This window comes from Poecilia reticulata, linkage group LG19 (genome assembly GCF_000633615.1).
Source record: "Poecilia reticulata strain Guanapo linkage group LG19, Guppy_female_1.0+MT, whole genome shotgun sequence".
Taxonomy (NCBI): domain Eukaryota; kingdom Metazoa; phylum Chordata; class Actinopteri; order Cyprinodontiformes; family Poeciliidae; genus Poecilia; species Poecilia reticulata.
In genome coordinates, this window is record NC_024349.1 from 12,522,572 (window position 1) to 12,545,013 (window position 22,442).

General features: G+C 39.6%; 1 protein-coding gene across 10 annotated transcripts in view; it reads right to left on the minus strand.

The window, feature by feature from the left end:
• The window catches only part of nrxn1a (neurexin 1a), an 85,512-nt gene that overhangs the window by 57,202 nt on the left and 5,868 nt on the right, over positions 1 to 22,442 (minus strand). For 5 of the 10 annotated variants that reach the window (XM_008437088.2, XM_008437093.2, XM_008437089.2 and 2 more), the window contains exons 3-5: positions 18,876 to 18,893; positions 18,190 to 18,219; positions 17,298 to 17,309 (exon numbers count right to left, since the gene is read on the minus strand). The exons of 1 other annotated variant lie outside the window; for it this stretch is intronic. In XM_008437088.2, coding sequence (XP_008435310.1) covers positions 17,298 to 17,309; positions 18,190 to 18,219; positions 18,876 to 18,893 — 60 coding nt within the window. The remainder of the gene's footprint in view (positions 1 to 17,297; positions 17,310 to 18,189; positions 18,220 to 18,875; positions 18,894 to 22,442) is intronic. 4 more of the 10 variants (XM_008437094.2, XM_008437085.2, XM_008437087.2 and 1 more) reach the window with 3 other exon arrangements.

Sequence of the window (22,442 nt, forward strand, 5' to 3'; positions counted from 1 at the left end):
GTAGACCGAAAATTTTGGTTCAAACATGGCAGTGTGAAAAAAGTTGTATGAATCATTTTTGCAAGCTACTGTGAAATTCAGAGAACCAGGCATTCAGCCAATGGAAACTTACCTTGAACACCCTCTGTGACCTCCAAGGACACTAAACCAAGGTTTCACAATCCATCATACTTAAGCTCACATTTACTTATCTGGTCTTACACCTACTCACACATCAATGTAAAGCAGGCAGAAAAAAAAAAAAAACATGCAAGCGAGAACAAGAAAACAAAAACGATCGCATAAACAAATGCATAAACAAATAAGAGATGACATTATCTCTCCTCCACCAAAGCATCACCCTTCCTCTGCATCCCAGTATCTCTCACACCTCCCTCCTGGCCTCATGCCATCATTCCTCTCCACACATCTTGTTGGCCTCTTATTTTTTTTTTTTTCCTTTTCTTTTCCGCTCTCTTCTCGGGGCACAACCACCATCTTGTAGTTCGCCATGACAAGGAGATGAGAGGAGGAGTTTAACGCAGACCAGGTGAAGCCGCAGAAAGACAGACACTTGGCGAGGGAACCACCGTAGAGTCCAGGGGTAGAAAGGATTGCCACATAATGAATAGACTGAAGTGTAAAAGGTTATTAAGGTGGCGAGAGGAAAGGAGAGGAGCGCTAGGATGGAATTGGCCGCACTCGAGTGAATGTAACGCAAAGAGAATAATGAGGAGGAAAAAGTGAGAATATATCACAATTCAAGGGCCAAATTGTCTTTCTGTGGTCCTGCTGCATGAAAAAAACAACAACCCAGAGTGTGAATGCCAATATACGAGTGAGAAACAACACGTTGTTTGCCAGCATGTGTGAGAGTTCCTCTGGTGTGTGACTCCTTCCCTCCCAGCATGTTAATTAAGACTGTGTGTGTRCGCCTGCAGAAAGAAACACTGTGTGCAGCTCTGCATTTAGGCATGTGAAAGTGTGCACAGGAAACTACATACTATTTTATATGTGCATTAAATATGTGTGGGTGGGTGCTGGTCTCTGTAAATATTGGTGTATAGTTGTCAGAAAAGCTATTACCAAYTCAGGGCCTCGGGCTAGTCTTTACTGAAAGAGCGAGGGGAAGGGAGAGAGAGATCGGCACACACAAAAAACACACACAGACTGAAACAAGCAACAGTGTTAACACAATCACACAACCACACAACCTCAGACAAATGTAGATGAGGTGCCAACAAAGAAAGGAGCGAAAAGGGGATGGCGGTGTGTTTGCAATGAGAACACACGCAGGCGTCCAGTAGCATTCAACGGTAATTTACAGAGGTGCCATTAGGTTTCAGAGCGCTGCTCTGCTATTCTGTTGTTAATTTACAGACACGTCATTAGAGCAGACAGGAGAACATAAAGCATCTCCGCATCGATTTGGACGTCCCGGCCCGCGTACGCTCACTCTGTTGCATCACGCGTGCAAATCAGAAGGGAAAGGCATACGTGGGGTTATGCGAACGCGACCATGTGTTGAGCGTGCATCTGCAACAGCCCCCGCCCCTTCATCTCCCTCAAGTGGGCAGGTTGGAGTGGATCTGTTGTAGCTCAGATTAATGGAGTGAGTCAGTATTAGCTCAGAGTAAACACTGARGCAGACACTGACATACACACCGCATGTCACACTTCATCCTGTGGAAAGCACTGTCGATCAACGCCAGGAAGTCGGAGGACGGAGAAGTACCGTGGCCCCGACACAGAGACGCTCAACAATTACCTGACATTAACGATAAATGGAGGAGACGAAGAAACACAATTTCCAAAATGTAGTGATCTGCAAAAGTATTTCTTTTTCTTAAACTTTGTCCCCCAAAGTTCAATGAATCATATTTGTGATGGTCTTTGTGAAAGGAGTGCATAAATCTGAAAAAAACTTGAGACTGCGGCGGAAGTCTAACAGATGAAACATCTAGTGAGTCTGGAAAATGGTGAAACTAAACCAGTTTTGGTTTAATATCACTAATATTCAGGCTTCATTACTATCTGACCAACAAAGATATCAATTAAATACAAGCAAAATAATTTAGATCAGAGAATATTAGGGCTACATGATATTAGAAAATCTTGCTATATGAGAATATTTGTAAGTATTGCAATGACTATTTTAATCTTCTTCTTTCTCCTCTTTCTCATGTGGGCATCCTGAACTCTGTCCTGTAGCATTTGTCTTCAATGTTAAAGAGGTATGAATATTTGTGCAGGGCACTGTGTGCCTGTTTCAAGTACCATCACAAGCTATAAATTTTGTTGAATTTAATTGTGGTAAAAGTGGTCTGAGGTCTGTCTGGCCTTTATTCGCCTGGCTTTGCCTCTCAGAAACCATCTCAACAATACAGTCTGATTAGATTCAGTTGARCAAACAACAGAACACAGAGTCCAACCCTCAAACTGGATTCCTGTCTCCAGGAGGCTTAGCTGGTTGATTTTAAAGATGAAGTGAAATAAAAACAGCCAATTTTTCTTTTAGAAAACGTCAAACATTATTTGATGTTAAGCTGTTATAGAATAACCRTACAAACAAATACATCTGTTTTTAGTTAGTTTTTTGGTTTAGTTTTAGTGAAAATCTTTAAAAATGATGTGCAAAAAATAAAAACCTGTGCTACAAAATGAGAAATGAATTTCTTTGTTTCTGAAAAACCAAAGCTCAAGGAGAAAAACTCTTAAGGAATCAGAGATCAGCAACTGCTTCAGCTGTTTTCAGATCATGTCCTTCCTGTTCTGYCTCTTCTTTACTTCCTGTTGTCTTTCTCTCCTGCTTCATAGTTTCTTTGTCTCCTTTAGTCACTYTAATTGTGTTCTGTTTCGTGATTGATCGTTTCTGTTCAGCCACTTATTCCATTACATTCCCTCTGTCTCTCAATCAGCTGCTCTCACTCTGGTTGATTAGTCTCCACCTGTGTAATGTTTCACTGATCACCTCTCCTCAGTATATATCCCTCTTTGGGTGAGTCTGTCTCTGCTGGTTCTTGTTTTGGATTTGGATTTATCCTGCTCGTCATTATTTTTTCATGTGTTAGATTTTGGTTCCTAGACTCTGATTTTTCCTAGACTCTGGCTTCAGTTTCCATTTGCCCCCCTTTGCCTCGTTAACCTTTATAGACCTATGTTTCAAATCTCCACCTGGATATTKTTGCTTATTTTAATTGTATGCAGTTCTTTAAATGTCCTGTGAGTAAATAAATTTGCCCATTTATCCATAACAACTGGAACTTTCAATATCTAGCAAGTTATTTTCACAATTTACCGTCTATTTAAAGAGCACCCCTCAGATTAATTTGACTTCCTGCAACGGTGGAGGTGAAATTACTGCAATAACCCTGATATTGGCTGGAAAGCGCAACGTCTYCCCTTTCAGGAATTTTTTTGCTAGCGCCAAGTGTGGTGGAATTACGGTACTGCAAATTTGGCTGGATTAATCTGTTSAGTCTGGAGGGTTAAACTTCTTCATTATTGCAWCATTAAGTGCCTTTTATCGACCAACATTTTGGTCCTACAGAACCTAAATACTGTGCTTGTACTGCACAACAACTATCTTTCACATTCTGCAGTTAAAACATATTTTGCTTTTTAATGTGCATCTCTGCCCTCCAGATATTTATCCACATCTGCACTGATATCATATAAAAGGTATCATAGGTAGCACCRTGAATTAAAATATATAATTTCATCTTCACAGAAAATGCCAGCAGGGAACTGTATGTATGAAGATGCAGCTAAAGTGTCCACTCAGGTTCTTGACTTACTTGAGATTGATCATACTTCCTGTTTTGAGTCCATGCATAGCCATAGCCATTTAAATGGGCCCAGACTTTGCTTTGCAAAATTTTCACTGTGGAAATAAGTAATGCATAAATAACAGGCAACTCTTGTCTCTGCTTTAGTGTGATTTTGTATTCAGAATAATCTTTTTGKCGGTCACAAGAATCCCTTTTGAGTCAAACAGTTGTAAATATTTAATTGCCCCTTATCCAACTGCTAACAACAGTTGCCACCTTCAATGTTTTGCCACTCAGGTAAGCAAGAACAAGGTGGACTATGCAGAAAATTGCCCTGACTGAATAACCTAAAAATTCTGTAATTAGAAATTAAAATCTGCTGTTTTTCATCTGGAACTGCTCTGTCTTGTGACTAACGTATCCGAAACACCAAAACATTTTACTATTTTCAATATTCTTTGGTGTATGTGGAGTTACTGAAGGAAGAAGACATATAAGGTTAATTATTTTGGTTTTTCAAATTAAGTCAAAGGAAGCCCAGAGGAAGCCCATGTAGGAATCTACATGAAAGAAAACTGTACTTACAACGACATGCGTAAAAAAGAGTGAGACTTTCAGCAGATAACAGGAAGGCTGGACAGAATAAAACTGAAATTGAAGTATAGATCTAATGACCTTGCAGCCATRAACTATAAGAGATGAGGATGAAAGAAAAAAGAAAAAAAAGTGAATCTATGAAATGAATCTGAAAAYATACATGAATAGTGTTAAAAAGAAGTAAGATCTGAACATTCAAGGCTAGAGGAGGAACGGGAATAAGCAGAAATTTAAAAATGATTGGCGTTAGACCTTGAAAGCTGCTGCTTGAATAAGGCAATCTGTGGGGAGACGGGGGAGGCGGGGAGAGACGGAAAAGCTGATCGGATCTCTGCTGCTCCGAGGGACCAGCTGCAACTGTACCTCCCCTCAAATAATCAAACACACATCACACGGATTTTCCTGTATGCTGGTGCACGTATGGTGTGTGTGTGCATGTGTGTGTGTGTGTGTGTGTGTGTGTCATTTACGGCTTTGTCTCATCTCATGGGTCTCCTCCTCAATGTTTCACAGAGTAATTTGGTTTCTCCATGGCAACCCTGTGTCACAGGGGGCTCCAGCAAAAAAAAAAAAAAAAAAAGCGAAATACAAGAGTGTGCATGTGTCTTTCAGAGAAAGAGAGACAGGAAGAGAGATGGTGAAGGAGGAGAAGAGAGAGAAAGAGTGATTGAGTGAACAGTACATTATCATGGACAGCTGTACTGAATCAAAATGGCGGATGGAGGCTGGGAGCACATCAGGGGAGCCTTCATTATACAGCACCTGATAGAGGGAGCAGGGTGGAAAGAAGCAGGGGAGAGAAAAGAGAGAAATGCACAGGAGGGATTTGAAAGGAGAAACGGGGAATGGAGGCACTCATTGAGATGGGAGAAATGGAGGGATAGCAAGACGGCTCGAGGTATGGGAGTGGCAGATCGAGGGGCTGGGCCGGCCRGCCAGAGAGAATGAAACAGAGAAAAATGCTGGTGTATCTAAATCCTGGTGTTGCAAGCCTCAATCATGGCAGCCCTGTCATTCTGGAGATAGCACACTGCAATTCCCCTGCACCTCGTTTTTAGCCCACCATGCAGTTCTGCTATCAGCTCCACTCAGACACTGCACACACACACACGCACACACACACACACACATTTATATTGCAAACATCCTGCATGAAGGCATTCCTTCTTAATAACCGACAGGTGGATTAACTAAAAACTCATATGCAGCGTATAGATGTAGATGTCCAGAGTTGGAAATGTATGTAAATGCATTTCGGTGTATATAACGTTCCGATAGTAGTGCCTTCACGTCTGAAAATTCAGTCGGTAAAAGGCAAGCTCGCTAAACGAGTTCTGTTTCCATCTCTGCTCTGTGATATACCACGTCTGGCTTAGAAACCGATTGGGTTATCACATCACAGCCAGGGGAGCAATACTGTAGAGGAGGATATTACTGTCAGGACGCAGTGACAGATCGGCTGTCTCAAATACGGGATCTCTTTTTCTCCTTTTTTTTTTTTTTGTTAAAATGAAGACATTAGCTCCTAGTTTGAGATGACACACGGATTGCAGAAAGTAAAATGAGGAATAACAAATCAGTGCAAAAGAACTGATATGATTGGAAAAAATAGAGATCAGCCTGAACCAGMTTTTCTATTCATTAAGTGCATCAAAACTGTTTGAACAGCGAGAACCTTTTAGGTCAAATAAAAAATCTGATACAGGTCAGGGGACTATGCTTTGATTTATCAATTGGATTCATTTTTTAATTTCTTCAATTTCTGTTAGATTCAAAAGTTTAATTCTTTTATGCGTAACAGTATTTGGAAAAAAGAAATGGAAATTGATCCAAATTGAAATCTGAAGAAACTTTGYATATGTCTTCTTGATTTAATATATTTATTAAGCTTTAATGATCTTTTTGCCAACATTTTTCAGCTTTAGTTGATCCTTTTTAGCTTTACTTATATTTGACTTGACTCTCGTTATTTTACACCATAGATTGTGTGATTTTAGTTTTTGTCTTTTTAGATTGAGATAATCACAGTCCTCCAACCTCCTGTTGCCATTTTAAACCAATTAATTTATTAAAAGCAGAAAATAGAAATAAGGAAGCCAGCTGGGAATAGAGAGAAAACAACAGGCAGACCAATTTTTTTTCTGCCTGACCAGCCTTGACCGATGAATGACTGGTTTCAGAATCAAAAGTATTGCCTTTTCCAATCAGCAAATTAATACATCAACACAGCAAGGAAGTGCTGACAACGCAACTCTTTAGTGTGAAAGTTTTTACTGAGTGAAGATTATTTAAAGAATACATGTTAGTCCTTTGTTTTTTTGTTGGGATTCAAAACTACTACCTCTATCATCATATTTCTAATGGTCAGTATTGATTATATTACAATATCCAATAGAGGTGTGCCGATTGATTGGCCACCGATCATAATCGGCCGATTTCCGTGAAAAAGTGTATAATCAGTGATCGCTGATCACGGTCTCTTCTTGCCGATCACACAAACCGATCACCTGCATCTCATTTCGCAGCCTGCCTGTGCAGCTGGTCTCCTCTTTCCTTCACACTGCACAAACGCGCAGCAACAAATCCTAAGCGGTGTGGAACTATAACACACTGAGTGAATGGGGAAGTTTGCGTGTTGCAGCGGAAAATTGAAGCAGGTCAAAATGCATCTACACGACAATGCCAATGCCATATATGACGAAGTTTGGCTACATCGAGGCTCACTGCAGTAAAAAATGACATATGGAGGATCAGATAGCAGGTAAAGCAGCGCACAGCTACAAACACTCACCCGGATTAGCATGACAGTCAGAAAGCTAAACAAATAACCCGCAAAATTATTTAACTCTTCGAGCTGCGATGTAAGACGCTGATTCTGTTCTCGCTGTTGAACCGCTGCTACACACTACAGGTGGTAATATTTCACAGACAGAGCGCCGCTTCTGCTCCACCTGGTAGTGACTCTCACACCGAACCTCTGCTTAAAGCTGCAGCATCTAACTTAAAAAATACATTTTACATACCTATTAAAACTTTCGCTGTCCTAACATGAGACAAATAATCTCTGAAACAATAATCGATCTCCTCCCTGTTCTGCATAATTACTCTGCTCAGTCAGAAACAGCCACTCAGAACTAGCAGTAATCAGCTAGCCGCCATGCTATCACGAAGGTTTCATTCAGTAACTCAGGATTGTTTATTGTAATGGAGCCTGTATTTGCCTTTGAATGTTAAGTTTTATACTTTAATTTTTTGGCAATGTTGAGAGGTTTTATTTTGACTCTTTGCATTATTTAGCCTCTTCAGAGCCTYCATATGTTATCAGTCTGTTAAAGATAGTATTAYMRATAGCAGTACAATTTGCASAATGCCTGTTTTGTTTAGTTTTCTTCTTGGAAAAAGTTATTAAAAACAAGTTTTTGTCTAAATTAAGGTGAATTCATGGTTCCTTTTTCCACATAATGTAACCGGTAGTATTTATGATAAAAAATAAAATAAAATTATGTATGTGATCGGTATCGGTGAACGGTATCGGTGATCGGCCCTCATGGGTGATCGGAATCGGAAGCGGCAGGAAAAAACCTGATCGGCATATCTCTAATATCCAATCAATACCACTGAGCTTTTATGTAGGAACTATTTGTGGATTCACCTATTTGTGGAGTTTTCTGTGCAAAGTAAATCCAAATTATTTGCAGAAAAGCCACTGAGAGTATGTCTAAAATATTCAAAAGAAAATACAGATTGGGAAGCTAAAATACTGATGCTACTTGACTTGCTACACCAAGAGCGGAGATGAGGAAGACTGTAGACATTAATTTCTGTAGTAAGATGGTTTCTACTGTGCTTATTAATGCACTATTAAAACAGGCAATAGAGAGTTTTTAGAAGGGGTGTCAAGTATGAGGTCCTTAACTCTGTGTCAACCAATAACAGCAAATGTAGGCATCTCAGGGAAAAAAAGCTACACAATATAAGAAAAATGTGTGTTTCATAGTTGTTAAATTGATACCAGTTGCAGTAAACAAATGTTTTCTCTGTCCTCTTTTTTCCCCACATCGAATCTCTACATCAGATGTGKACATCAAGAGTTMATTTAATTGGCCAACAATATTATTGGTATGCAGAGCGTGAATACATGGCATTAATAATGGACTGCTAAGTGTTGCACTGTGCTCATTTCTWTACTTTATGCTGCACTGTTTTAAATACATTAAACTAGCATTAATGACAACAAAACCTTTCTGCATAATAGCAGATTTACATGTTCTAAATGCGTTTTCGTCACACTTAGGAGTCTTTTACATACCTCTGGCTTTCATTTTAGGTAAAGTAATGAGAAAAGCGCCTCCTGCCACTGTGCTAAATCTTTTCTTTTCGTGTGTCTTTTTGCCCATATCTCTCCTTCCCTTCTGCCTCCATCTGTAGAGTTTGAATTTGGCCTTCTCTCTGGTACCCAGGGAAACCGGTTTGTTTCCATGACAATGTCTTCAGGCGGAACAGYGTATTTGTCTTAAGCTGGATAAGATCAGAGTCAGTTTCATTCCTTTTTAGACAAACGCACACAGAAATAAGCGCGGCGGTATCATGTCGCAAACGCACAGCGAGGATCACAGAGGGATGGCAAAGCATGCACAATGTGAAAAATGTACATTTGTGCAGGTCGTTTGTATAGCAACAAGGACAAACCCGTGGAGATATACGCACAAGGAAAAAATACCGAAACTCTCTTTCAAATGCTTGTTAACAAATAATGAGGGCATAAGRAAATATTTTCATAAAGGTAATATAATGGGCCCATAATGAGTATTGTGGCTATTTCAATTATCTAAATGCCAAACAAGAACTCTAAATCAATGTGTGTATGTTCTTGTTTTGGCAAGCGGCAAAGAAATGAACACGAAATGCCAGATGGGGTACTGGAGTGAATCGCCAATTGGGCCGCTACTTCCAGCACCCGCCCAGAAATGATGGAAATTGATGGAGCAGGTAAGAGACAATTGGAGCACCCACTAGACTCCCTCTTTCATTCCAAAAAGACAAGTGTGTGTGGTGTGTGTGTGTGCGCCAGATTTGAGGAATCTGCATCGCTGATGAAAACCATTCGGGTTGATTCTGAGACTGTGTCGTGTTGCTAAGCCCAAGGAGAGATGCAGCTCTCCTGCTGAGAAACACCGCAGTCTTATCTCCCTCCCTGTCTCCATGTTCGTCTCCGACCTTCTCTTTCCACCTCTCTTCTCCCGCTTTCCGAAAGCGTTCGTATCTTTCCTCACCATCACTTTTCCACACTCCCGTGCCCTATCCTCCTTGCGCACTCCCTCCCAGCCGCCGCTCTATCTTTCCCCCCCTTCTCCATCCTCTGAAAACCGTGGTGTCCGTTTGATGCCTTTATTTTTAGGCGATTACAAAGACYGCCGGTTTTGTCTGTTCCTTATTAGTAGCAATGAACGCTAAAGGTGTTAATATGCACACGTCCTAACAGGATGATAATTGCATACAATTACCGGGAAAAAAGTCTACATTTATCAGTGGGATTACACATCTCTCCTGTTGAATTTAGTAGCTGTGTATTTCCTTGATAATGTGGGGGCAGAGCTCTGTATGTGGCGCTATGACTTTCATTACAAGAGTTGCATGGGTGTTAAGCAATAATGAGCGTTCTACTGTAATGTGTGTTAGCAAAATTGAGAAGAGGCAGAATTAGTCCCATTAGACAAGGAGGAAAATCCAGGAAAATTGCGCATCTCGCAGTAAAAAAAAAACTTTGCACCAATTGCTTCTCGAGTGTTGACGGCCGGAGGGGACAGTTTTTTTCACAGCTCAAGATGTGGCCATCAGAATCCAAATTCACGCCAGTCAGTGAGGCAGGAAGCCAATCAACAGACACTTGCCTCTTAACACCAAGCGTCTCTCTCTTTCTCCGTCTTGTGTTGGACACTGCTCATTTGCTCGTCTTGTGAGATTACGCAACCATTACCGACTAATGTGTCGAGTAAAGATCCCTCATTGACAATTATGCAGTCTATTCTGCAGATTTTCCTCAGTGATTAAGAAGTTTTGTGAACGTGAAATACTTTTTCTGATAATTATGTTTCTGGTAAAATGTGACATGTTTCAGGGGGAAATATTCCATAAGTTCTCAAAAATAATTGACTGCAAACTGGCAGAGAGATCGATAAATCTACGCTGAAGTATTAATTTCCCTTGGACCATTCTACATTTTGTCAAGCAAAAACTTAATTGTATTCTATTAAAATTTTATTTTTGGATGTAGACAGACAKGTTCTGGCTACCAGGACTTTAGGAGAAGCAGCCAGTCAGTCCATTTTAACTCTGGAGGAGCTAAAGAGACCAACAGCTAAGGTAGACATGAAAATATAGATATTTTATTAACATATCAAATAATTTGCTTCTTTCCCTTTATGCAGGACAGCATGTCAGAAAACGAACACACCAGGTCCACTTCTAAACACCATCCCCATGTCAAAACAGGGTGGTGACATCCTTATRCTGTGGGATTGCATGCCATTATCAAAAGCAGGAAAGAAAGTCAGAGTTTTCCTTTTAGAAGCAGCAAAAGTCTGTAAGACGATTACTGAKTATCACCATTCAATATTTAGATGTGCAAAACTTATAGACATCTCCTAAGATATCACTGCAGAGAAAGATCATTTAACTGCATTTGTTGTGTCAGGGAAGATTAATACAAATGCATGCCACACTTCAAAGATTTTTATTTACACATTTACATTTGTGGTAACCTACCAAAATTCGAAAAGGTTCAAAGTGAATACTTTTGCAAAGAAATGTAAATTGGTATAATAATAATAATAATAATAATAATAATAATATATGTTTTCCCTAAAGTTTCAGTAAAATTATTGTAGTATTGATGATTTTGCATATCTGCCCTAAGAAAAGATGCGAGATACAAACACTTTGCCGTTTTGCTTTTTGGTTTTAATTAAATTGTCTTTGGGATTAATAGGGTAATTTTGGATTATTAGTGGCACTAATTTACTTCCACATTTAAGGATTTTCTATTCTTACATTTAATCTGCACTTGAATGATAAGGACTAAGACAACCATTCAATTGGTGTCAATCAAGCCTAATCTGAACTGAATCCCACTCCAATAACATGATATGTTCTTTCAACCTGACTCGGTGCCACCAGGATTCAGATTAAAAACAAAAAATATAGTAACAATAATACAGTAAATCTTCACATGATCTCATAGTTTCTCATTGTTGTGTTACAACTCCAGTTAAGTTTGATTTGCAATTGCAAATGTGAAATCATTCAAGGTAAATTATTCAATGTGTCTGATTTTTTTCCCTATTCAGTAAATGCATCAAAATGAAGAATTTACAACATTTCCAGTTTACAACAGCCTGTTTTTTATACACTTTTTCCATTCAAATAAAGCTTATGGATATTTGCTTTGATGTGCAAATGGGAACAATCTTGTCCTTATTACCTTTTCTGCTAGATTCAAAAGTACAACATCAATAAAACCCTGAGCCCATTTCTTTTATGAGTAATAGTCTTTGGTTAAAATAGGACATGGCAGGTTGGACCTTAAGGAGAACGGAAATTGGTTTCCACCAGAGAAAGCCTGATCGGTGCATCTCTGAATATCAATTTTTGCAATATTGCATCTGCAAAGGACTGCGTGGATGCAGTATTTAGTAGCTTGTCATGTTTCAAGCTGTTTGGAAAAAACATATTTAACCAATAAAATGGACTCTCAATGCCCTTGATGTCAACATTTGATGTAAATTTCAGAGTCCAAAATGCTAAATCTGGTGGAAAGTGACAGGAGCAGGGAAATAATGAAAAAGTAAGAGAGTTGTGAGGGAAATTTGGGCCAAATTAAATCAATATTGCCATCGTAAAACCCAACAGTAACACTGCAATATCAGSTCTTACTAATATGATCATAAATTTTGTCCCCAAGTTCTATAAAAGAAACAGAATATTAATTTCATTAAGAGCCAATCCAATTACGCTTCTTTCATAAAGCAACAGACTATAACAGGAGTAAGTCAAAAGTGTGTTCAACTAATTAAAATAAGTTAAATTTGTTTMATACTYGGTGGCTGATTTATTATTAGGACTGTACATGCTGATGAGTAAGAGGTAGGAGACATGCTGTGCGTTGCTGGTACTGACTGGTTCTTCTCTTGGCGTCTGCTACCACTCCCAACCCCACATATGGTGAAGTCAGCGTGCACCTCGTCTGCTGCGGCTATCTGTGCTTTTTCTGTTTGTGGGATATGCATATGTCCAGGACAAAGCCATGGGTGGCGGAAAGGACAAGAAAAAAAACAAACTCAGGCAAATAATTCTGAGAAATCTAAAGTGTGTGACATTGAACATGTGCCCCATTATGGAGTGGAGTGCATCCCCCATCTGTGCATTTCTGCCACAAAACAATGTGTTAAAAAGAGCCGTTTTGGTTGCCGACGCTTTATGAGTCACAAATCATGACTCACAATCCACCTCCCCAGAACACACACACACACACGCGCGCGCACACACACACACACGCACACAGCCTCAATCCCTCTCCTGCCTTCATCCACTGACCATGAAGAATATGTGCAGGCAGCCTTACTCATGCATATTTACACCCAGCACACGCTAGCTCACACACTCAGCAGGCACTCTCTAAAGGTTATTGTGTGTGAGTGTGTGTCCGTTTGTCCGTCCGTTCACGTACTTTTAAAGGTCACCTCAAGAGAGGCTGACCACATGTCTAGGTTGTGATTCTTGGATTGATATCGAGAACATTTGGACAGGCTGCAAACAAACATCCATTATTGAGTTGACATTGTGCCTTAAAGTTCGAAACTTGCCGGCCACTTTCTTAGGTACAACTGTTCAATTTCTTCAAAGCACATCACAGTGAATTATATATCAATGCATTTAGGTATCGAGCATGATGGAGACTACTTGTTGAAGTTGAAAGCAAGCATCAGAAAGTGATTTTTAATGAGTTTCATGGTAGTTCCATGTTTTGCTTGCCAGAAAATTGGGAATTTTATGTGCAAATATGGTTTGAAAAGAGAAAATATCCAGTAAATCGCAGTTGTGTAAACACCAATGTCATGTTCGTGTGTGAAGACGGAGAAAAATGTGAACGGATTCCACTTTAACTTAAGTGAGACCCAGKTCTGTAGGTGGACCAGAGTTCACTTTTTTGGTTGGCATCAGAGTTTRATTACACATGTACACCTCCTCAAACGAACTGAACTTTCTAGCGAACTAGAGTCCAATTAAAGCGGACTAAACAGGGCTGGTGTGAATGCACCCTAACGAAATGCACATCATGTCCAACCTTGAAGTAGATGACCTACAGCCACAGAAGACCACACCTTGTGCCACTGCTGCCTGTTAAAACCAGGAAAGTGAGGCTACAATTGACACTGTTTCACCAACATTGGGAAACAATCTTAATTTCAATTGCAGGRTCAAAAACTGGCATGAACAAAATATTCTGGCAAAATATCCTGGCATGAACAAATGCAGTTGTTTTGTGAGGTTTGTTAGAGAACAAACAGCATCAAAAAGACCAAGGTATTAACATTTCAGTGTAATGGTTTGGGAGATATATTCTCACAACTCTTAGGATGCTTTAGTACAAGCTAAGCCTTATTTCTGACCCTTTAAAGCCCAGTGTATCTATCTTTTGATTTCTTCTTCCAGCAGGATAACTCTCCATGTCACAAAGCTCAAATCAAAGACTGGCATCATGGATGTGCATCAGAAAAATCTKCAGCAACTGCAAGATGCAAATATGGACTAAAATCTCAGAATAATTTTTCTGACACCAAGTTGAATGTATGCCATGAAGAGCTCAGGCCGTTCTGAAGGTAAAAAGGGAGTCCAATCTGGTACTAACAAGTATTGATTTTGTTGATGAACATTGTTTTGTCCTAGTTTTGGTAAAGACCAAGGAAATGAAAACTAAAGCTGAAAGACTTAAACTGTGACAGAAATCATTTTCCTGACCGATTCAAGATGAGACAAATATGAAGGGTATTAAATCCTATCAGATCTAAGGTTGGTTCTGTGCAATTTTAGTATATTTCCATTCCATAAATATTTAACCTGGATGTACAGAAAATAATTTTCCCCACTGATGAAAAATTCACTTGTTTATCAGTTTGTATTTATGGTTAGATTTTGGCAGTTCAAATTTGGTCAAATCTAAAATTGTAATCAAAAATAAATTATGATGTCTGACAAAAACTACATTAAAAAGTGCTTTTAAAATGAACACGAATTAGCAAGGTGTACCTAATAAAGTGACTGGTGGGTGAACAATAAACCAACTACTCAAAATCTGCAATCTATCATTCTTCCAGCGCACCTCTTGGCCAAGCAAAGAGAACAGAATAAAAGGCTAAATCTGCTACTTGGCTTTAAGCACATTTTCCATCCAGATTATTGCTGCTCAATACTTTGAAAAAAAAAATCCATTTCCCCCTTCTTCCTTTGGCTGCTCAATACTTATGAAAATCCAATTTGGCTGCCTCTTTTCTSTCTTCCTTCCTTCCTTACACAATTGGTTGCGTTTCACCCACTCAAAGTGATTAGTGATCTGTGGGTATCATTTCCAKAGAGAATGATAACTGTGTGTTGTAGAGGAGGGGAAAGGTCCGCGGATCCCCATCAGGGCCGATGTCCCTTGGAGAATGACTGGACCAGGAGGGCAGGCGGGACCGTCGCTGCCGCTTTGCAGATACAGCCAGTTGCTCTACATCATAGGAGCGAGAAGACGACTCACTTTATCTCTCGCTCTTTCCCTCTCCCCCTCCCTCCCTCTATCATTCATTTCTTTAGGTCGTCTCTCAGAGGCGCTGTCTCTTTTTTCTCAATTTCTAATGCCCACACATGCACACGCGCAAACACACACACACACACACACACGCACACACACACACACGCTGTATATCTTTTCAAGACTGCACACCCCATCCATCCCCTCAAAGAAACTCATTTCAGCTTTGCGGTCTCCTCAAAAAGCCTCTTTACGCTGAACTAACCTAAGCTAGGCTCTGTCTGCACCATTTGACAGCCTTTACATCTCAGTATGCAGAACAAAAAAACACACTCACAAAAAAACACACGCCTTCTTTTTCATGTGTACAGAAACTTCAAAGGTTGAAAAAAAAAAAACAGCTATACTTTTAGCCTATCAGTATCCAAACACACCTCATAGTGAGGGGGTACTGGCAAACAGATACACAGAATACATTGTGTAATAACGCTGCAAACATATGTTAATACCTGTCAGTACCTAAGCAGGTGATTTAAAATGCTGAGCATAAGCCAGATCAAGCAATTAAAATTTCCGTGCCACCTGGATGAATCACAGCAGACATTTTGAGGCAGAATCTGGAATTATCAGCTTATTTACACTGGCTTGTAAAAGTATTTGCACCCCTGGAACTTTCTGACCTTTCGTCAAATTACAACTGCAAATATTAATGTATTTTGGGGGGATTTTATGTAAAAGTAGTGCATAATTTGTGAGTTTATCCTAAATATAAATGCAGTTGTTTTGTGAGGTTTGTTAGAGAACAAACAGCATCAAAAAGACCAAGGAACACAGCAGAAAGGTCTGCTGTGCAGTGTGCAGGAGAAAGGGGTATAGAAGGACAAAGCTGTGTCCAATCCATCATCTGAAGATGAAAACTTCAAACCTAAAAAAAAAAAAAATTACCATGCACCTAAAGTTACAGGCCAGACCAGAGGAGTGTTTATAATAGGTAACTCTGGAAGAGCTGCAGAGATCTACAGCTAATTTCAGGTTTGYCCTGTTACAGATGAGTGCAAAAAAGAAAACCAAGAAGGCCAGAACTTTGAATGCACCATACCCATAGTGAAAAATGGTTGTGGCAGCATCAGGTTATGGAGAGGCTTTTCTTTATTGGTATGGTAATAGGAAGATGGATGGAGCTAAATACAAAACAAGAAAACCTCTTGAGGCCAGAGATTCACCCTAAACATACAGTCAGAGCTGCAATGTAACAGTTTTATACCCAAGCATATTAAAGTGTTAGAGTGGCCTAGTCAAAGCTCAGACTAAATCCACTTAAGAATCTGCAGCAAAATATAATCTATGTTAATAGATGCTCCCAATCCAGTCTGCTTAAGTTTAAGAAATATGCGATTCTCTATTTTTGTGCTTTCCTTAAAAAAGAAAGGGGGAAACATTGGTCTTTTTCCTTCCACTTCACAGCTATGCACTAGCTTGTGTTAGTCTAATAAATCCTAATTAAATAGAAGTTTGTGGCTGTAGCAGGACCAAATGTGGAAATGTTCAAGGGGTATAAATACCTTTGCAAAGGCCTTTATTTACCAGAACAGAGCAAAAAAACAACAATACAAGTCTAGTTAGAGATAACTTCCATGAWGGAGCTTATTTGACCTTGCATCAAGATGCAACTAGCCGCCATCTTAAACCAATCTTTTTCTATTAAACACCACATTGGGAAAAAAACACAACTTCTCACTATGGGGCATAGCCATCACTATGTCTACTTTTGCCCAATCAGAGAGCACAATAGCCTGTCACGGTCAGGCTTATCTTCATGTGCACCAATCAGTGTATTCATCAGCGTCATGCAGAGCCGTAWGATCGAGCGGCACCTACCTTCAGATTTTCAAAAGCACAGTAGGCTGGAGCTTCTATTCATTTGCACTCATGCAGGCMCACATACACACACACGCAAACGCACACACACGCTTGCAATTACATGTCGCAACACCTTACCTTGTCAAAAATGTCACATTCCAATTCTATCTCAAATATACAAAATCTGTTTCAAAGAAGCTCCACATTTAGTGTGCAGTCAAAAGCCTGTCAACACATTCAGCAACGTCATCACCATCCATAACAACCCAGTAGCCAAACACATAAGTAAATCATGGGTGTACCTCTGAGTTTTCCTAAATCAGAGGAGTTGGTGTTCCAAACAGTGAGAAAGAGGGCAGGAACAAAGAGGGAAAGAACAAAAAAAGGGTGGCACTGTGAATTCTGGTTATCAAGAAACATTTTTTTTTCTTTTCTAAAAGCAGACCAGTTGCGGCTGTTGTTTTTGGGCTACTTTCAAAAACAATGAACTACATAGAGGCTGCGGGGTATAACWGCATTGCTTTTTACAAACACTGCAGCAAACAGCTGTTCGGGATCACATGCGCTCGCCGGCGTATGATCAGGAGCCCGTTTGAGCACCAGTGGTGGCATAAAAAGAGACATGCTRGAAGCTGATGCACGATGGAGGAGTGCAGCGACAACTGCCATTGATTTATGTTGAGGCATGCATGTACATGTAAGCATTATGCACACGCACACACCACATGGCTACAGTCAGACTCCAACGTACGGAGAAGGGAAACTGAAATGAAGAGGAAAAACCAATTCAAACCATCCGCCATCCATGGGTCAGTGGGTCACATGTCCTTTTGCTCCATTGCCATGACCTGGAGTTAATTCCAGCAAAGCAGCTAGAATATATATGTATATATGTGTTTTCCCATATATGTACATATATATAGTGAAAGTTGCTCTCAGGTCAAGAGGTTAAAGACATCTCTAATTAAATCTACCTCTTTTAATAACAAAATTATTCAGAATCTCATGAAGGACTGACCTGAGTTCTGTGCCTAGAGAAATAACTTCCATCCGCACCGGGTGTTGATGAGATGGAGGAGGGATACAAGGAGTTTTGAGTGTAGGGGTGTGAGGTGGAGAAGGAGGAGGAGGAGGAGGTTGGGGGTGATGGGAAGAGCAGAGGACAACAGGAAGTGAGGTAAGAAGAGGCCATACCTTGGTCGCCAATCATCAGGTGTGCCAGACCTTGAAGGAAGACAAGAGCACAGTCAGCACAGCAAAGGACCATGAAGTGTGTGAGTGCTTATGCATAGATGTGTTTTAGTGGTGCAGGAGTTTGTCATTGGCATGCTGGAGGAGGCTACTTCTCTGCGTGTGTGTGCATATAGATATATATATATAAATATGAGTCATCTAAATTATAAGAATAAAACCATTCTGAACGCACTTACTTATCCTACGCACAATACAGGTACGTACAAAGACGTTTGCACACAGCCATGAACTGGGTCGTACACGGCGCAGTATTTATCTGTCTATGTCTATGTAACCTTGAGGCGAGTGCCGCTTCAGATGATTGCAACAAGAGATGTAGTACTTACCAGATGACAGCAAAGAACCTTTACTGTACATAACACAAGACCCAGAATATACTCAAGCTGGCTAACTTCTACCCTGGCTATTTAGTGTTACTGTATAGACAGTAGAAGATGTTATGAGGAACAAAAGGCAGAAAGAGAAGATTAGAAAAGACATGAAGGAAATTGGTGCGATAGATAGATAGATAGATAGATAGATAGATAGATAATGTGATAGATAGATAGATAGATAGATAGATAGATAGATAGATAGATAGATAGATAGATAGATAGATAGATAGATAGATAGATAATGTGACGTACCTGGAGTGTAGCTGTGCTCTGGAAGGGCGTGGCGGCCAGGCGAAGAGAGAGAGAGACAGACATTCATTAACATGCATGCTCAGCCCAAGGGTCACCATGGCTACTTACTGTACATGCACACCCGTCCAGGGGTTACCGTTGCATCGTGCATGCAAAGTCAACACAAACGTCACGATGGATACCATGCTGCACTGGTAGCCAAAACTGAGGTTTGCTTAGACGTATATTCACGCAGCCAGGTTAAAGAAATGCACAACTTTCCTTAGATCTTGTCTTAACAGCACACACAAGCACCCACATTTTGTAGGAAGAGAGGGTGGAAGTAAGAGAGGAGAGGGGTGTTGGCATCAATATACATTCCTACCTGTTGATTTGGATTCAAGAGCCGTTTACCCCACAACTTACCTTGTAGCTGCTTCCTCTCCCCAGAGCACCCCAACAGATAGCATGCAGCACACACACACACACACGCACACACACGCACGCACGCACGCACGCACGCACGCATACCCACAAACCCAATCACACACATTCCCTCTCACACTCTCGCCGTCTTTCACGCAAACACAGCAACATTGACTATGGCAGTAATAATGACGTGAAATAGCAGGGAAAACATGTAGGGATGGATTAGCAGTGCAAAAAAGGACAAGGGGCATGCATGATTCAGTGCTGGGTCTGACTGTGCGTGTCAACGTTTTTTTGTGTGTATGTGTGCATGTGTGTGTGTGAAAGTGTGTGCATGTGTTTTGATTTGCGTGGTCAGAAGAGTGTTTCCTTGCCTCTGCCCTTGCGCTAGTAGCATGGCAGAAACAGGTGGAGCCATTAGCATGCTAACAGCGGTTTGCCCTCAAGGACAATGCAAGCCAGGCCAGGCTTAACAAGCCAGGTTCATTCTGCTCTCACTGCAGGGCAAAATGCGTCAGACAGGGATTAAATTTAGGCACGGATCTGCTCAAATTAGGGCTGCCACGACCAAATTAATTTTTGGACTAATCGCTGAATCTGAATTAATCTAAATGACTAATTTAGACCAAACAAAAATAGCTGTTTTACTTCAATTTAGTTYATTTTGTTCCAACAAACTTATGGAATTCTTTGAACACMAAAAAACTGAATTTACCCYAAGATTAACATGCTACCTGAAGYATATCAAAAATAAATAGAATGGAATCATTATTATTTATGTATTAAAGAAATAAAAAACCTGAATACTTCAAATAACAAGTACACTCAAATGTAACTGAGTATAAGCAAAAATAGGCTCCAGTCGAGTCATTACTGCAACTTCACATTAAAAATGTTCCCTTAATTTAAAATTAGAGCTGCTGTAAAGCTGCTTTCTGGTTTGTCATGTTTCCTGGAGTAAAACCCATAATAGAGGTACAAAGGTAAAGGAAATAAAGTGGAAGTCTTGCCTTTTCTTTTAAGTACTCTCTCCTGTTCTGAATAGTGCATGTGTATTGGGATCAAGAGTGAGGAATCGACAGTCTTCAGCTTAGCGTTTGTTTTTGGTTTTCAAATGTACTAGTGGCTCCATGCAGTCAGATAATTCTTAGCCAAATTAATCATGAAGTCAAGCTCTTAGTGCAAAGAGGAATTAGGAAATAAGTGCATCTTTTAATAAGTGCATCCAAAATACCTCAACACTTCTGAGCTAAGAGTCACCAGTATTAAGGTAGACTGAGGTAATAAATTCTGCTATGATTTGAACTTCTTTTGATGAGACAMCAAATCAACATGTATGACCAGTGACCAGAGTATAGAGTAGCACAACGTTATATTTTCCCCCACCTCCCACTGCTAGTCAGCTGCCTGCAACATGGTTCTACACTTTTCTTTTGTTTACAAAAATACAAATTCGCCTGTTGGGAAATATTCACTGTCATGAAAAACATAGACAGTAATGGAACTAAATGAGCTCCATACATTAATATCATTACAGTAAAGCTGTTTTAAGACTAAAGCTGCAGCAGACTCAACAGATTAACTGCTTGATGTCAACTTACTAACTTATTATTTGGCAAAAAAGTATATAATATTCTGTGTGATGACCACTTGATCCAACAACTAAATTTTAGCAGTCATCTATTCACATTTATATATAAACATGGTTATAAATAGGTTTCTTAGAAAACATTTTCACCACATTAATCAATGTTATATTATTAGAGCAGCTGCAGGAACAGTAGGTGCTTTTTGTTTTAAATAAATCATGATACATGATATGTTTAGTCCTGGTAACTTCGTACCGACCCGTTCTTACTGTAGACATACTCTAAGTTGATTAAGGCTACTCCCTGGCAGTGGCATAAATATTAGCTGCAAACTGCGGTTGGAGGCATAACACCGAGGCAGTATCTTTGTCAGACCAAAATGAACTGCAGTATATGGAGGACCAGATGTAAAAACACTTCAGACCATAAAAAGCACTTTAAAGAACAATCTAACTCGTCCACAAAAATACATCATCTGCTAAATTCTCCTCTCTGAGCTATCTGTATCTCTAAACTATTTAAAGAAAATGAGAAACATGAATCAAGTGGGTATGGGAGAAGAACTGGAAACACTCTAAAGAGTACTGCACCCTSGTTTATCTTTTTGCAAAATTGCTCAGAAACGCTTTCAGTTCAATAGCACGCTGACTGCGTTTACTGGGCACAAGTTACTGTACTTTCAAAACAGGGACCKGAATTACTGTTTCCAAACGATCAATTGTMATTTTTCTACCATCTTTCTGAAACAGAAATTGCGCCTTAAAGRGATAGTTCTGTAGTTTTTAAGCTTGGTTCTGCTAAAACGTTACAAGTAGTACGAAATGAGACAAGAATTAGGTGAGGTTAGCAACAATTCTGGGAAAACGAGACGATTCCTTTCTTTATTACAATTCAAGCAAAGGCTTTCASTTCTGTAGTCAGTAAATTAAAGGTTTGACAAATCCATTTTTGCACATTTTATACTTGCCTAATGCTTAGGAGGTTTTAATGCAAATAAAGCATCAAAAATGCTCCCATTTTGTGTTTCACACATAAAAGCTTCAGAAATCCTWAACAGTGTTTTAAAAAATCAAAAATCATTTATTCAAGAATTACAGTATTACAATATTGAAATTATTTTGAACACTTAGAGATCATACAACAGTCCAAACTCATCAAAGCAGCAAAGTAGTCTTTGATTTAGGTGCCATTTGGAAAAGATAAAGCAAAGCTAAATATAATGTTATTTGAAGAAAAAAAGCACATCTTCGCTCTGGAAGCTAAACACTTCAAACATGGTTTAAGATAAACAAATGAAAAATAACATTTGATTTTTAATGAAAGATCCAGTGTAGTCCACACCAACTGGACAGTKTAAAAGCTCTTCAGCACAATAAGATGCTTATTTTAACATTGTTAGCTGCTAACATTTAGCCAGTTGCGATATTCTTACATCCTAAGTTGTTTGTCTCTTGTCTGTTACATTTTTACCATTTCTTTTTTTTCCCGTCCAAATACTCAAAATGCTGCTGCATGAAACAATTTAGAGCTACGCAAGTCCATTTGTTTCCATGTTGTTGGCAAAGTTCAC